Source organism: Myotis yumanensis, unplaced genomic scaffold, assembly GCF_028538775.1.
Source record: "Myotis yumanensis isolate MYYU_CA2020_CCGP unplaced genomic scaffold, mMyoYum1.0.hap1 SCAF_19, whole genome shotgun sequence".
Classification (NCBI taxonomy): Eukaryota; Metazoa; Chordata; class Mammalia; order Chiroptera; family Vespertilionidae; genus Myotis; species Myotis yumanensis.
This window is the reverse complement of record NW_027223770.1, coordinates 12,142,951-12,158,947: the sequence shown is the minus strand read 5'-3', so window position 1 is coordinate 12,158,947 and position 15,997 is coordinate 12,142,951. Positions and strand designations below refer to the sequence as shown.

Sequence of the window (15,997 nt, the reverse complement as noted above, 5' to 3'; positions counted from 1 at the left end):
TTGGGGCCTGTCAATTCCATTTAATTTGGCTAATAGGAACTGTGGAAGAAACATAGGCTGTGTCTTAGTGCTAGAACTTGATCTACTTTGATTAGGTGACAGTTCATTTGGGTTTTGAGGTTTATTATTATTAATTTATTTTCTTACAGATGTTCGGCAAGGACTGATAGGGGTTGGCCTGATAAATGTAGAAGACCGCTCAGGAATTCTAACTCTAGATAAAGGTACTGCTATTAGTTTTGTATATACACATAGCTGTTGCTGTTTTAGTAAAGCCCATTTTGTTATTTATCCGTTTATCAACTTGAAGGGGAAGGTTCAAATTCGTAACTTTCAATCCCTCGTTACTGAGTGCTCACAAAGCACTCTGGGTGGTTTCTTTCTCCTCTGGTTATTCAAAAGAGGTTCAACCTCTGTTCTGTCTCAGTAGCAGCAGTTCTCATCCCAGGTTGCACGTATGATCAGCTGCCAAGCTCTTAAAAAATACTGAAGTCAGGGCTAGAGCTCAGGCATGGTTACCTTCCAAAGCTCTGAGACATTCTTTTTTACAAAAATGTGTGTTTTATTGACTTCAGAGAGGGAGGGAGGGAGGGAGGAGAAAGAAGGAAGGGAGAGAGGGAGGGAGGGAAAGAGAGAGAGAGAGAGAGAGATAGAGAGAGAGAGAGAGAGAGAAAGGAAGGAAGGAAGGAACGAACGAATGAACGAACGAACGAACATCAGTGATGAGAGATAATCATTGATCAGCTGCATGCCCCATGCCCCACACTAGGGATTAAGCCTGCAACCTGGGCATGTGCCCTGACTGGGAATTGAACTGTGACCTCTCCTGGTCCATAGGTCGATACTCAACCACTGAGCCATGCCACCTGGGCCAAAACTCTGAGACATCCTAGTTGTGCAGCCAAAGTTGAGCTTCACTGACTTCTAGTACTTAACACTTGGCTAGCTAAGACTTGATGTTGGAGAATGAACATTCTTGTGCTAAATGAACATTTTTGTGCTAAACTGTGTTCATACTATTTTTTTTAATATAGTTTATTGATTTTTTACAGAGAGGAAGGGAGAGGGATAGAGAGTTAGAAACATTGATGAGAGAGAAACATCGATCAGCTGCCTCCTGCATACTCCCCACTGGGGATGTGCCTACAACCAAGGTACATGCCCTTGACCAGAATTGAACCTGGGACCCTTCAGTCCGCAGGCCAATGCTCTATCCACTGAGCCAAACCGGTCAGGGCATTGTGTTCATACTTTTAACAAGTGAAGTTGAAGATGCAAAAATTCAGTTTGGCAAACATCCTTTGAGCATGGACTATGGTCATGCTAGTTGCTCGAGGTAGAAATTGTCTGATTATAGCTGTTTTGGGAACAGTGCAGGAGGTGTGACGAAAACTCCAGAGGAGAAAGCGAGACTTTGAACTAAGCTTAGATGAACAAAATTTAAATTGTTTCCTATAATCTTGTCATTGCAGATTATAACAACATCGGAAAATTCCTGAATAGAATTTTGGGCATGGAGGTGCACCAACAGAATGCGTTATTTCAGTATTTTGCAGACACACTCACTGCAGTTGTTCAAAATGCCAAAAAAAATGGAAGATATGATATGGGAATCTTAGGTAAGTGGGGAATTTTTTTAAAAAATTGATATTTCGAGAGGGTAAGGGGGAAGGAGAAGGAGAGGGAGAGAGGAACATCGTTGGCTGCCTTCTGCACATCACCTACTGGGGATCGAGCCCAAACCCAAGCATGTGTGTGTCCTGACTGGGAACCAAATCGGCAACCTTTTGGTGCATAGGACCGTGCCCAACCAACTAAGCCATACCAGCCAGAGCAGTGGGAAAATTTTTAAACGTGTATTCCTGATAAAATGTTCTTTTTACATTTATATACTGCTTTTTTTCTTATTTAAGATCTTGGTTCTGGAGATGAGAAAGTGAGGAAAAGTGATGTTAAGAAGTTTCTGACTCCGGGATATTCAACCTCTGGTCATGTAGAGTTATACACAGTAAGTCTAGCAGTCATGTGACACTTGTGTGCTGTCCTTCTGTGATAGGCACTCACAGAAGTGAATTGAATTTAACTGTTATTGTTTCTCTTATAGATTAGTGTAGAGAGAGGGATGTCTTGGGAGGAAGCTACCAAGATTTGGGCTGAGCTGACAGGACCAGATGATGGCTTTTACTTGTCACTGCAGGTAAGACTTGTTTGTTTATTTTGATTTCAGAAAGGAAAGGTGAGAGAGATTGAAACATCAGTGATGAGAATCATTGATTGCCTCCTGCACACCCCACACTGGGGATCAAGCCCACAAACTGGGCATGTGCCCCAACCAAGAATCAAACTTCCTGGTTCATGGATTGATGCTCAAACACTGAGCCACGCTGGCAGGGCAAGACTCGTTTCCTTTAGATGCGAACTATCCAGATATGTGTTTTCATTGCCAGCATTGTGATTCTCATCTTGGCTTTGAGCATATTTTCCAATTATATTTAGCTTTCTGTGGTTTGATAATTTATCACTGTAATTGTGGGGTTTTCCATTCGTGTACAACTTTATTTACTATATTGAAAAGATGTTATTAACAAATTAATAAATTTTAAAATTTATTTTATTTTATTGATTTTGAGAGTGAGAGAGACATCGACTTGCTGTTCCACTTGTTTATGCATTCATTGGTTGATTCTTGTATATGCCCTGAGTAGGGATCGAACTCCCAATGACACTAACCAACTGCGCTACCCTAGGCCAGGGCAGATTTTGCCTGTTTCTAATACTTACCTTCTCTTGAATTCTCTATCTTTCTTTCCTTTTTTTTCCCCCAACAGCTTTATTAAAACACTAGAGTTCCCCCCTCCCCCCAAAATAAATAAATAAAATAAAATACTAGAGGCCCAGTGCACGAATTCATGCATGGGTGGGGTTCCTTGGCAGCTCCTGTGTTGAGTGTCTGCCCCCTGGTGGTCAGTGTGTCATACTTATTGGTTGGTTGCTTAGCCTTTCAAATATATAGATGTTTATGGAGTGACTGACTGTCAGTGACAGCCTGGTTCAAGATGTAACTGTGTGCAGTGGAGTGTCTGTGATGCCCAGACACAGACGCTGTTTAAAGCAGGAGTCCTGCTTGCCTTTTGTAAAGGGGCAGGTAGTAAATATTGCAGGTTTTGTAGGCCATATATGGTCTCTGCTTTGTGCTTTTCCTCCTCCCTTCCTCCCCTCCTGCTACTGTTAAACTTGGGAGCTGCAGGCCAGACTTGGTCCACAGGCCTGGTTTACTGGTCCCTGATCCAAGAGCAAAACCTCTCAAATTGGATCTGGTTCCTTGTTTCTTTGCTTGCTTATTTGAAAACCTTACTTAGATCATTATAAATTCACATGAGGTTATAAGAAAGAATACAGAGAAATTTCTTGTACACCAGTTTCCCTAATGGGAACAGTTTTCAAAACTATAGTATAATATCACAACCAGGATATCGATACAGTTCACCAGATTTTATACATATTTCTCCCTTAGATGGATTTTGCTTGGTCCACAAAGGGTATTTATTGTTTTTCATTTTAAATTATTGCCAGAATTTAAAACACTGGGCTATAACACAGTGGACTTATTTGACTCTACCAAGTCAGATCACACTGTTATTTGCTTGAAACATTGTACTTTCATAAGTTTATCAAGTGTTTTACCTTAACTGGTAAAAAGATTGAAAATGTAATTTTCACTTTAACCATTGTTTTATTAACTTTGCAGAATTATATAAACAGTGTTTCAAATCATTTGAGCCAGTAAAAGACAAAGGATCTTTAATATCCATGAAAAGCAAAATGTTGTCTTTTTATCAGTGTAAGAATGACCTTAATATAAAAACGTAGCTGCTCAGCAAGACATTCATGTTGTAGAGCAGCTGGGGAAATGTCTTCCCTTTGAAACTGTTCTTTTTCTTTCAGTTTTCCTTCAGAGATTATTGCTTAGTCATCGTTAATCACTCTTGAAAGCAGCGGTCGCCAACCGGTGGTCTGCGGACCACTGGTGGTCTGTGAGGTCCGAAAGGTTGGCGACTGCTGGTAACTTCTTCTTCCTAGGATTTCTCTCCTAAGTCTGACTTAAAAAAATTTATGTAAGTTCCATCGTTTGTCAGATGCATTCTTTTCTTCCACTTCTGTATACATAGTTATGTGGTTCTTATTCAGCATTGGATCTCCCATCACAGCTGATATCTTTCCCCCTGGGGCAGCCTTAGGGGTAGGTGGCACCTAAGGATGAGATGAACTCAGAGGCCTGTGGGTGATCAAAATCATTATCTTTGAGGTTATATTTTATTGTAACTTGAAGGAGAGTGACATTTTTTACAGCATTCGATTATGAAAAATTTTAGCCATACAGCAGAGGTAACAGAATCTTCCTGTGAAGACCCTTCGTGCCCACTCCCTTGACTCCTCCCTCACTTGTCTCTAGGCTGTTTGGGCTCTGAGTCAGGTACATGGACTAGAACTTGCTAAGTGTCTCCACTGGACATTTATGCTTTTAACACTTATTCAAACCCATTTTCTAAAGAAAGTCTTCAGCCTCCTCAGAATTCGGGTCCCAGAGCCCTCTTTTTGGAGAGACCGTGTAAAACTGTCCGCAGCGTGTCCTCCTTCTCCATTTTGTGTTCATGCTTCTGTGTTTGCTTTGCTGTGGTCAAGGGATTCCACTTGCTGTTGTGATGGCACCAAACACCAGTGTGTCTTAGAGTGAGCAGTCACCAATCTTTGTGTTTTCCCACTTTTTTAATAGATAAGGAACAACAAGAAGACTGCCATCTTAGTTAAAGAAGTAAACCCAAAAAAGAAGCTTTTCTTAGTCTATAGACCAAATACTGGGAAACAGCTCAAATTAGAAATTTATGCTGATCTAAAGAAGAAATATAAGAAGGTATTTTTTTCATTTGTACACTATGCTATTTATAAATAATTTGTTTTGTAATAAGATTGAAAGTATGGTTATACCCAGTTTTTAATGTTACCTGCTATTAAGAAACCGGTAAGGTGATTATTTAAAATAGCTTGTGTTGTTAGAAAAAAAGCTTTCCGTGAAACTAGAAGTTTTTAAATAAAGGGAAGATGTGCAAGACTGAAATTCCTTCCCACCAACTCTGGCTTCATTAGGAGCTGCTGTTTATATTTTGCAATGATTTCTAGAAAAACAGTGAATGACTATGTTTTTCCTAACATTACTATTACTAGGGACCCAGTGCACAAATTTGTGCAACTTGAACTGTGGGCCGCGAGGCTGAGGTAGGCACAGGGGCGGGTCTCGGCCCATCCTCTGTGCCCCTCCCGCCATAGCCGCTCCCACACACAGATGCCACTGGCCCCGCTTGCACCCGCTGACAGCACAGAGCGATTGGGGCTAGCGCCATTAGTGGGTGCGAGTGGCGGCTGCTGTCGTGATCACCCCTCAGGAGCAGGGGGAGGTGGAGAAGCCCTCAGGGGTGATCGGGACCGGCACTGGGCACTGGCAATGGGTGCGAGCAGGGCTGGTGCCAGCAGCAGGTGCGAGCACTGGGTGGGACCATGGCACATGGGAGCAAAGAATTTTCAGTAACCACCAGAGGCTCACCCTGATGACAGTGACCGGTGCCCACCTTGGACTGGCGCACCTGCTCCACCATCACACCATGGCTGATGCCCGCCATGTTCTGTGCATGCCCTCTGGTGGCCAGCGCATATCATAGTGACTGGTTGTTCCATCCAGTTGTTCCTCTGTTTGATCTATTTGCATATTAGCCTTTTATTATATAGAATAGGATTATTAGTGTTACCTTAAACTTTTATTCTCTTGGCCATTGTCACTTGGAAACAATCTATAATAATAAAAGCATAATATGCTAATTAGATTGGACAGCTGAACGACCTTCCGGATGAAGCCGGGGCTGCGAGGGCCAAGCCCCTTGCACGAACTTTGTGCACCGGGCCCCTAGTTATAATTTTAACACTTGGAGTGCGGGAAACGAGTTAAGTCGGCTCGCGTGAATTGCGCGTACTCCGCGGGAGCCGTCTTAACTCGGTTCATATAGATTTGCGGTGGAGTGCGGGAAACGTGTAAACTCGGGCCGATTGTAACTGCGTATTACCAAATATTTGTTTGTTTGCCGTTCACAAAGATACCTACCTGCGTATGCGAACCGTTTCATACCCATTGGGGTAATAGGTATCATAAAAATCCCTGATTTTGCGCGGGAAACCTAAATAATTGCCCGCGCCATCTTATATTTTGGCGGGAAATTCACCCAACACCGTAGTGATAACTGAGCTATTTGAAAACTGTGTTACATAGGAAGGTCCTCATGGCAGAAGTTGATATATGTCCCTTAGATGCAGCCTGTAGCAAGGGCCAGGTATTCTGTATAAGTTAGCTTTACAGATCAGATTAGGCAACCATTTTGTGTAAAGCAATTCTTTCCAACAGAGATTTTGTCTTTCAACAGGTCGTCTCGGATGATGCCCTGGTTCACTGGTTAGATCAGTATAATTCATCTGCAGACACTTGTACTCATGCTTATTGGTCAGTATTTTATGTTTCTCACGACATTTTTTAGCGTCATCAAGATTTAATTAAACATGCCTTTATTTTAGTGCTCTCTATAAATATATGAGCACATTATTTGCTGTTTGATGTGGCTCTCTCAGTCAGCAATGCTTGTAGGATGTGTATGGTTGATTCTTTTTTTTCTTTTTTTAATTGTTTAAAGTATTACATATGTCTCCTTTTTCCGTGATTGACCATCCCCTGGTTAATTCTTTTTTTTTTTTTAATATATTTTATTGATTTTCTACAGAGAGGAAGGGAGAGAGATAGAGAGTTAGAAACATCGATGAGAGAGAAACATCGATCAGCTGCCTCCTGCACACTCCCTACTGGGTATGTGCCTGCAACCAAGGTACATGCCCTTGGCCGGAACCGAACCTGGGACCCTTAAGACCTTAGGCCGACACTCTATCCACTGAGCCAAACTGGCCAGGGCAGTGTTATTTTTTAAAATAAATATATTTTTATTGATTTCATAGAGGAAGGGAGAGAGCGAAACATCAGTGATGAGAATCATTGGCTGCCTCCTGCATGCCCCCTACAGGGGATCAAGCCTGCAACTTGGGCATGTGCCCTGACCGGGAATTGAACTGTGACTTCCTGGTTCATAGGTCGATGCTCAACCACTGAGCCACACCAACCGGGCAACGGTGTTTTTCTTTTGAGAGTAAATTAGTGGTGTTAGAAATTAACTTAGGAAAACTCTTTAAGATAAAATATATTAAAGATTAGCCTACAAAAATCCTAAAACATTTGCTTTGAGTTTTAGCAAGAAAAGTGCCCTACTACTGTATATTCATCTTGAATTAATACTGGAAAGATATTTTTATTGATGAATTGTGAAAGTAATTTTGGTATGTCTTTTTCTCATAGCTTTTAAAATAAATTTATATGCTTTTATTTTGTTTGCTGAGACCTTTTGCACTTACCCAAAGTACTATAGAAATAACTGGCAGGATTATTTTATAACCTTGCATTAATATAGTAATATCCAAAGTAAACTAATGGCTAGAAAATGACAAATGCTTAAGTGGATATAAACCCAGTAAATCAGCCATTGTATAGGGAGTTAGGTCCCAGAAATAACTAATTTTAAAAATCAGTAGTGGTAGCTCACATTGGAAAGACAATTCAGTATGTTGAAAGGACTATACTCTAAGGAACTGCCAGTAAAGGCAAATTATTTTCCACTTGAAATTTGGGTAGACCTTGCAAGCGTTTTGTTTGAATGTGTGTTGATAAATATCCCTCATCCCCTTCTCTCCTAGGCGTGGCAATTGTAAAAAAGCAAGCTTGGGATTAGTTTGTGAAATAGGTCTTCGTTGCCGCACTTATTATGTATTATGTGGCTCAGTACTGAGCGTCTGGACAAAAGTTGAGGGTGTTCTAGCATCTGTCAGTGGCACAAACGTGAAAATGCAGATAGTTCGGCTGAGAACAGAGGATGGACAGCGGATTGTAGGTGAGTTTTTTTATGTTTTGTTTGAGCTCTGGGGAAAAGATCTCATTTTTTTCTTATTTTGCTTCTTACGCCTTAGAATCTTACCATCTCTTCCTGTAGTGGGGTAGAACTTGCTTTATATCTTCCTAAAGAGTTGAACAGAACTTACACCTTTGAATGGACATTGCTGATTCTGGTTAAAGTTCTGGGATGGTCTTTTATTTTATGCTGCTCTTGCCCTCCTTCCTCCTCTTCCTCAATGGCCGTCTGTGCCGGCTCCCAGCAGGAAGCCTGCGCTCAGCCTCCTGCCCCAGGGTTGTCTGAAGTCCACCCTGTCACGTCTATCATCCAGGTTGAGGTGATAGCACTCAGAGCCACTGCCTAGAGGGTGGGCGGGGTCCTGCAGGGTTGGGTAGCTGTTGCCACCACTTGCTCTGTCCCGGGCTCTCCGGGGATTCCCCCAGTTCTTTCCCTTTCCCACTGCTTGGTCTCTGTGTTATTTGCAGGAACCTTCCTCTCCTCTGCAGATTGGTAGCCTGTGGCCAAAGGCAATCCGTGAACATTTTTTTCACAAAGTATTATTGTTTGCAAGTTTTCATTTATTTGAATTAGTTGTCAACGTGTAAAATCCAAAAGCCTGGATTTTCATCTTTTGAAAACACACAGCAGCTTCTCTGGAATATTGAGCCCTCCTGTTTCCACCAGGGAGAAATCTAGAGTTTCCTTACCCAGGGCATCTGCTGTCCAGTCTGCAAGCATCTGCCTGCTTCAGTCAGCGTTGAGTTTGTGACCACAACTCTGTAGTCTTTTTGTTACATTAGTACCTGCCAAAGAAGGCGGTGTTTGGGGAGCTGCGAAAGATAATAGATAGGAAGGTTCTGTACTTCACTGTCTGTTCTTCCACCCAAGACAGTGTGACATGAAGACACGTGTATATGCCCAGGTATTTGGGGGTAACACTGCTGAGGAATCAGGTTTCTTCTGAAAGAGCCATTTTGGTTGATAGGTATTTGTTTAGGTTTGGTGTGTAGTCTTGTTTGTTATACTTAATATTATGCCTCATTTGGAATTTGCTGTGCAGTGTAAAATACTGTGTGGTTGCTCCTCAATGCAACCTTTAAACATTCTTGTTTCTAATGGCAGGTCTGATCATCCCTGCAAATTGTGTGGCTCCTCTTGTAAATCTCCTGTCAACTTCAGACCAGTCTCAACAGCTTGCGGTCCAACAGAAACAGCTCTGGCAGCAGCGCCACCCCCAGAGCATTGCCAGCTTGAGCAACGCATAAGAACAGACAGGTTTCAACATGGATGTATCTGAAATGCTGTTGAAGCATATCATTTGCATAAAAATCAGGGACAGTTTCCAAAGAATTATAATTTTTTTCAGTTGTGCTCTCTCTAGTTAATTTTTTTGGGGAATAAGGACAAACCTGGAATAGATAGCAAAACTGAAAATCAACAGTGCCGATGGTGGTACATATGTCTTTCCTTTTGCTTTGCCCATGGTACTTCCCATATGCTCCTACTTTGGGGGAGCAGAGGGGTGTGTGCGCGTGCGTGTGTCCGTCTGTTTGTTTGTTTGTTTGTTTGTGAGTTTGTTAAAGGCTACGAACCACAATTGGTTTAAAAATGCTTGGAACTTCCCAACTGGCTTTACTTAATGTTCCACAGTGCTCAGGGTTAACGCAGGTCATCCGTGCCATTGCTGTGGGAGTTCTCCCCGGATGCATGTGTTTTGGGTCTATAAATAGAGAAAATATATATTGGTTTCTTTTTCCAACTTATTAAACACTAGGTCTATTAAAGCATGAAACGAAAGGTTGCACATCACACATTCAGGTTCTTTTCTAGTTTCTGTTCTGACGGTGCATGTCTTTGAAAGCATGCGTAAACAAGATTAACAGATGTCATGTGACGGAGAGAAACATTTGTAGGTGTATAGCATTGGTCACTGCATTTTTATAACGTTTATACCTGGGTATTGCTTCTAACCCCGTGACTCCTCTCCCCACCCCCATTCTCCCTGTCCCAGGTTTCTTGTTAAGGTGATAAGTACAAACATTTTTTTGTGTGTGTGATAAAACTCTTAAAAGTTAATTTTAATGTATTAATAGTATTCCTAATGAGTGCTGCAAAAACGGCTACAAGCCTGCTTTTTCTCAAAATTCCATTTTCCTTAACTTAAGATAGTTTTAGAAAGAAGGACAACTTGGCTTCCATTTTGCAAATCCTCTTTTCTTACTTTATTATCTTAGTATGTTGGTCGCTCATAAAAAAGGAAACCATACTTGAGCTGTAAAGTAGACAATGAGGAAACACTTGAGGCTTCTGCTGTATGTTTATTTCTTGTTATTATTGTTACCTAGTAACTTGAATATTGTTTAATGTGTTTGTAAGACATTGTAGAGTTTATCTCAAGCTGTTAAAAATGGTAATGTACAAATGTGAATAGACACTTATCTATAATATGGGTAAGTTTTGTTTCGCCTATAATAGATGTTTTATAAAAACAAGTGAGGGGACAATTAGTCTTTTTGTTCCTTTTTTTCCCTTTTTCTTTGCTTGCACAGGTTGCACTATTGAAAAACTGAGATTGTATAAACCTGGTCAAAAGCTGCAAGATACCACCATCTTGTAGATGTCAAATAAAAAGTTGTTATTCTAACCAGCAGTGGACTCTTGTTTAGGCCCCACCACCTCCAGAGGTAGTCTGATGGGGTTCTGCAGAACTCGGGCGCTGCTCAGTGTGTCTCGGGTTTGAGAATGAGAAGGTGTTGAGGGGTGAGATGCCAGTACCTGTGAATGCCTGTCCGGCTGAGTTGTTTTCCTTTGTGACCTTTCAGATGCCTCAGAGCCAGGTGAGGTAGTGATGGTGGTGGCAAGCTGGGCTTTTGTCCTCTTGTGTTTCTTCGCGCCTGAGTGGTTGTCAATTCAGTTGTGTCACCTTTACCACAGGTTTGCTTTCTTTGGATTCATTTATTCCTGATGCCTAAGAGACAAATGGAGAGTAATTTCTGTTCTTCGTCATATTTTGCCCAGTGGATGCAACTTTTATCTTCAGTCTAGTCCCAGTATCTCAGGCAGTGATCCACACGAATGTTGGCCAATCCCCTGTTAGGGCTACTAGATCAACCCCAGCCCGGAGCAGAATTGCTTCACCTGCAGCAGCCTTCCCAGGTGTCTGTTTTAAACTAGCCCCCATGCTAAGGTGAAACAGCTGGAACAGGAAGCCTAACAACCCGGCCCCTCCAGTACGACCGAACGGCTGGGTCGGGGAGGAAGAGAGACACAGGCTGTAGGCCAGGTTCCCTGTTCTGTGTATGGGTACCGAGCAGGTCACCGTGCTTCCCAGGCAGCGTCAGGATGAGGATTCTTTAGCCTGCAATAGTGGCCTCATGGTTCATGATGTAATGTTTGCTCTTGGAATAGCTACCTGATGCAAAGGGGCAGTCAGATGTTCTGTTCTCGGTAGAACAGCTTCGTTTTGCTTTTTATAACAAGGTCCAGAAGTAAGGCCTCTGAAAATTCAAATAGAGTAGACCTCAAAAAGGCAGTATTCAGCGTAAGTGGAAAGGGCCTGAGGTGCCGTTCATACCCCCTGCATGGGGTGGCGTGCCAGAGCCTGCTGCCCATCCCCCTTCCTGGAGGCACGCATATGACCTTTACACTGTGCCCTTAGCCAAGTCAGCAAGTTCAGGTTGGCCAACTATGGGAAAACCCTGCCTTCAAGTCCTCCTCCGCCAGAACATTGAGTTTGAAGCAGGCCCGTGTATGTCAGGATCTGAATGCCCCATCTGCACCCAGAGCCCGTGGATCTCTGTGAGTCCACGTGGCCTCCGCAATGCCTTTTCTCCCTTTTAGCAATACGACTCTGAGCACAAAGATTGGCCTTTCAACCACGGGAGTGTATTCAGAGTTTACAGTGTCCAGAGCTGCTCAGACAGGACCTCGGGGGAATTCGTGTTCCCTTAAGTTAGCCCCCTCCGTACTACAAGGTCTATCTTCGGTCTGGTGGGTTATCCAGATAGGTGTCAATGGTGTGAATTCCTAAAGGTATTAACCAAGTACTTTAAACACAACTTGATCAAAAAGTAAATATCCTAAGCAGTTTTCCCTTTTTGCTGCTAAATTGCAGATTCCCTCGTCAGTATCTTTACACCCGTATATAAGTTAGCAAGATCCTGCACCCAAAGCAATGTAGTGGTGCGTGTATGTATATATATTTATTGCAGTCCCATTACTTAGCACTTCAAAAACCTTTTTGAGTTGCAACAATGTACCTTTTCGTTTTATTTTGCCTCATCCGTAAAAGCAAAAGGTCTAGATTACCAAACTCCAGGGAAACAGCCTCTTTTAGAGACAGTTTCCTGGCTGGAGCCCCTGGGCATTCATTCGCTAATCGCTGTGATGCTATTAGACAACTTGTGGCAGGCTTGACAGGAGAGGGTACCCGCTCAGCTTTTACAGTTGTGTAACGGGAGCCCTTTCCCTCCCGCTGAGCAAGAGGGGGAAAAGCGATAGAACAGAAATGATGGATGCATCCCAGGTGATAAAAGTAGGAGCAGAGGCCACGTATTTTCCTGTCGGGGCCTTTTCTTGATATGAGATTTAAGAGGAAGGTCCCTAGCTGAACACTCTAGTTTTTAAAATGTACCTGAGGGATATTCAATAGTTTCTAAGAACGGTGCTGCCTGAGAGTCGCTGTTAGGCTGGGACTGTTACCACATGTTTGGTCAGTTCAGGCCTCGAGGATAACAGTGGTAGCCACTGGGATGATGGGCACTTGTTGACTCCGCTCCTTGTGTCAGGGGTCTCCCCGCTAACACCACACCCGTGCGCACACACTGTGCACACTTGGCTACTCCAAGTCTGCAGCTCACAGTCCATGCCTACCTAGCCGCAGCTGTGAGCAAAATCCATTTGCAGAAATTCCTCATTGGCTGCCAGTGTCTAATACAAAAGCAGTGTCTTGGAAGGGCATGGAGGTGGAGGAAGCACATCTAGACACCTGCCACTCAAGCTAGCTAGTCATGCTTTCCCGAGTCCTCGAGGTGAAATCGAGACCCACCTTCTCATTTCATGTTGTACTTATATATGTGTACATAAGTGTGTATATAGAAATGCTGAGCTCTTTCGAATTCTGAATGTAAATATTTCTTGTAAATTGAGACCCTTACCAACTGGTTTTCCCCTTTTACCTTCAATCCTATTTATTCTTTTCTTGACTTCCTATGCGGGGCATTGTATAAATTTTTTTTTAATGTAGAAAAGCATGAAAACTTCTTAGTTGAATTCATTCACATATTTTAGAATTCAGTTTTGCATCTTTGCTATGAATTCCAGTGTGTGTTTTGTGTTAATATTTTCCAATATGCGATTGTGTTTTGCATTTTTATTACAAATTTTTACTGTGTGCAATGCATTGTATTGGGGGAGGGGTGAACTTGAGTGCAATTTCTGATACTGTCATTATATGACTAGTTATGCTCATTTATGTTGCTCTTTGGAAGCTATAGTGAGCCTGATCTTTTCACATTAAAAGAAAAATTCTTCCTGAGACTTCCTTTAAGCTCCTCTAACTTCTTCAGTGCATTCGGATCACACATAGCTCCGCAGCAAACCCAGCCATTTGCAGCCTTGCGCTTTTTCAGGCCTGTGCCCTCCCGCGGGGGCGGGGGAAGAGCCTGCAGACCTGCACGCTGAGGTGTGTCCTGCTGCTGCTGCAAATGTCCCGTGTTTCTCCAAGAATCTGGGCCTGTTTACTAACCGACAGGGATCATCAGAGATGTACTTGCAGTGAGCACAGGTAACGTGCGTCTGCTCTCTCCTGATAAAGAGATTGGCAGCAGACAGGGAGACAAGCCCAGTGCAGCCCATGTATGTGGTGACAGGTGGCATTGGACAGGGCACATTAAGGAACGGTGTCCTCCTCCCACAGAGAGCAACGAAACTGCCGTGGAGGCTTCCAGGAGCCAGGCAGTTAACTGAGGAAGGGCTGGCTGTAGGGTCTCCTGCAGTCCTGTCACCCTCATTGTGCTGGTGAATTGCTCCTGGCTAAATGAGCCACACACCTGGGGGCTGAGCTGGATCAAGGCTTCCTTAAAGGTTGTTAGTGTTGGCAGCAGGGAGGCCGGGGTGACTTGTGAACCCATGTGTCAGGGTCCGTCACCCGGGAGGCAAGCAGTGGGTTTTTATGAGCATTTCATGGGCCTTTCATTCGTGAACACGTTTCATTCATTACTGTTGAACTTGGTAGACCTGTTGAAAATGTCAAAGTTCTCTGCATTTGGGAGACTTAGTGTGTCCTGGAGCAGGGCCTGTGGGCTATGCTCCAGCATGAATGCCCTTCAGCCACTCGCCAGCTGTCCTCCGGGGCCGAGTGGTTGAACCGAGCTTTGCAGCAGCAGCCATGTCCTCGGCAGCGACGTGGCAGGGCGCAGGCAGGCTGAGGCTGTCCCTTAGTGTAGTCCACCAAGGGGCCAGCCTGGGGAAGCCAAGGCCTGCAGGTCACCCCGGCTTCCCCAGCCCCGCCCTGGGCCTTTCTTGCTGCGGCAGCATTGTGGCACTGAAGAGGGTAAAGAAGCTTGACCCTCTTTCTGACTCCACCTTGGGGGGCAGAGAGCTTGTTTTCTACGTAGCACGTTGACGTCTCATCATCAGACACAAAAATCACCCTGTCCATGGTTTATACTGAATCTGCAAACTACTGATGTTACTTTTCAATAACCACTTGTATCTGCCATCAACCCCGGGAGGTGGGAAGAGGCCCACGGTATCTCTGCAATAAAACTTCCACCAGGTTCTACCTCCGCTGAGCAAAGGATACTTTTATACGTAAGTGTAGATCTTCCTCCTTCGCTAACCCGACATGGTGCGTCTTGAGACAACACGATGGAGTCCAAAGACAATTTGAAAATGAAGGTGGATGTAAACTCTTGGCGTTGTTTTTCTTTCCTTCTCTTTTTTTAAGACTCCCCTTTGATTCGGCTACTCCGTGTGAATGTCCGTCTGTACGTGAAGGTCCGCACTGTTCTGATACTGCACTGCTTTGCCCGGCCTTCGTGGTAACCAGGACCCACCCGGTGTCCGGAAACGACTGTTCCCACCGCTCTGACGTGTAACTCTCCAAACTGGGTCTCATGCAATAAAATGTATCGGGCGGCATTGAGCGAGGCTGACCTCGCCAGGAAAAACGATCAACCATGAAGCGTAACAAATTCTGTGTCTAGTTGTTGTGGGTTTTCTTGTTTTGTTTTGTTTTGTTTCCTTTGGTTTTCTTTCCTTGTAAGATTCCTAAATAAATTAAACCAGCTAATATACTTCCTCTCGCTCCGTGTGCTCCTTGTCTGGGTTCTGGGCTGTATCAGTGCCCACACGTTCACCTGGAGAGTGGCTTTTACGTGGCCGTGTCCCTAGAATGAATTGCAGGCGATGTCTGGGGCGTGGGTGAGATGGAGGCCAGGATGTGGTGGAGCCCTTAGGACTAGGCCTGGCCGAGGCCCTGCTCCCACCACTGCTGAGACAGGTCACCCGGCGTCTTCCCTGAAAGAGGCCACAGAACAAGGGCAGCCACGGGTGGCGGAGGACGTGGAACACGAGGCTCTCTGTTGAAAATCCATTCCTGCTGCTGAACAGCCAGCCATCCCGCCCGTGGCCCTAAGACTTAAGCTCTGCTCATGAGACGACAAAACAGAAACTAATGCAGACAAGCCGCAGGGAGTGGCGAGTGCTTGGTGTACGCCTGTCGCAGTCGACGGCTTTCTGGATTCATTTCCACAGCCCTCAGTCCCCTAGTTTTCAGGTGAAGTTACTCTGCTCGTAAACTATAACAGGGCTTTCAGTTTCTCATTTCTATGCACTTGGTATCTGAATTTAATACTCATTTATTTGGCAAGTGTTTAATAAGCAACTGCTGTGTGTCTAGCGTCAGGCCACATGCTGTCCCCCGGGGTGACTCCTCATGGGTAGTAATTCCAGTGTCACAGACG

The 15,997-nt window shown here is 44.0% G+C and overlaps 1 protein-coding gene across 5 annotated transcripts in view; it reads left to right on the top strand.

Moving 5' to 3' along the window:
• Window positions 1-15,328, top strand: part of SBNO1 (strawberry notch homolog 1) — a 53,094-nt gene extending 37,766 nt beyond the window's left edge. For all 5 annotated transcript variants that reach the window (XM_070399929.1, XM_070399930.1, XM_070399928.1 and 2 more), the window contains 8 exons: window positions 150-224; window positions 1,473-1,619; window positions 1,914-2,008; window positions 2,105-2,197; window positions 4,775-4,912; window positions 6,468-6,544; window positions 7,837-8,030; window positions 9,153-15,328. In XM_070399929.1, coding sequence (XP_070256030.1) covers window positions 150-224; window positions 1,473-1,619; window positions 1,914-2,008; window positions 2,105-2,197; window positions 4,775-4,912; window positions 6,468-6,544; window positions 7,837-8,030; window positions 9,153-9,295 — 962 coding nt within the window. In that variant the 3' untranslated portion in view covers window positions 9,296-15,328. The remainder of the gene's footprint in view (window positions 1-149; window positions 225-1,472; window positions 1,620-1,913; window positions 2,009-2,104; window positions 2,198-4,774; window positions 4,913-6,467; window positions 6,545-7,836; window positions 8,031-9,152) is intronic.
• The last annotated feature ends 669 nt before the right edge of the window (window positions 15,329-15,997 follow it).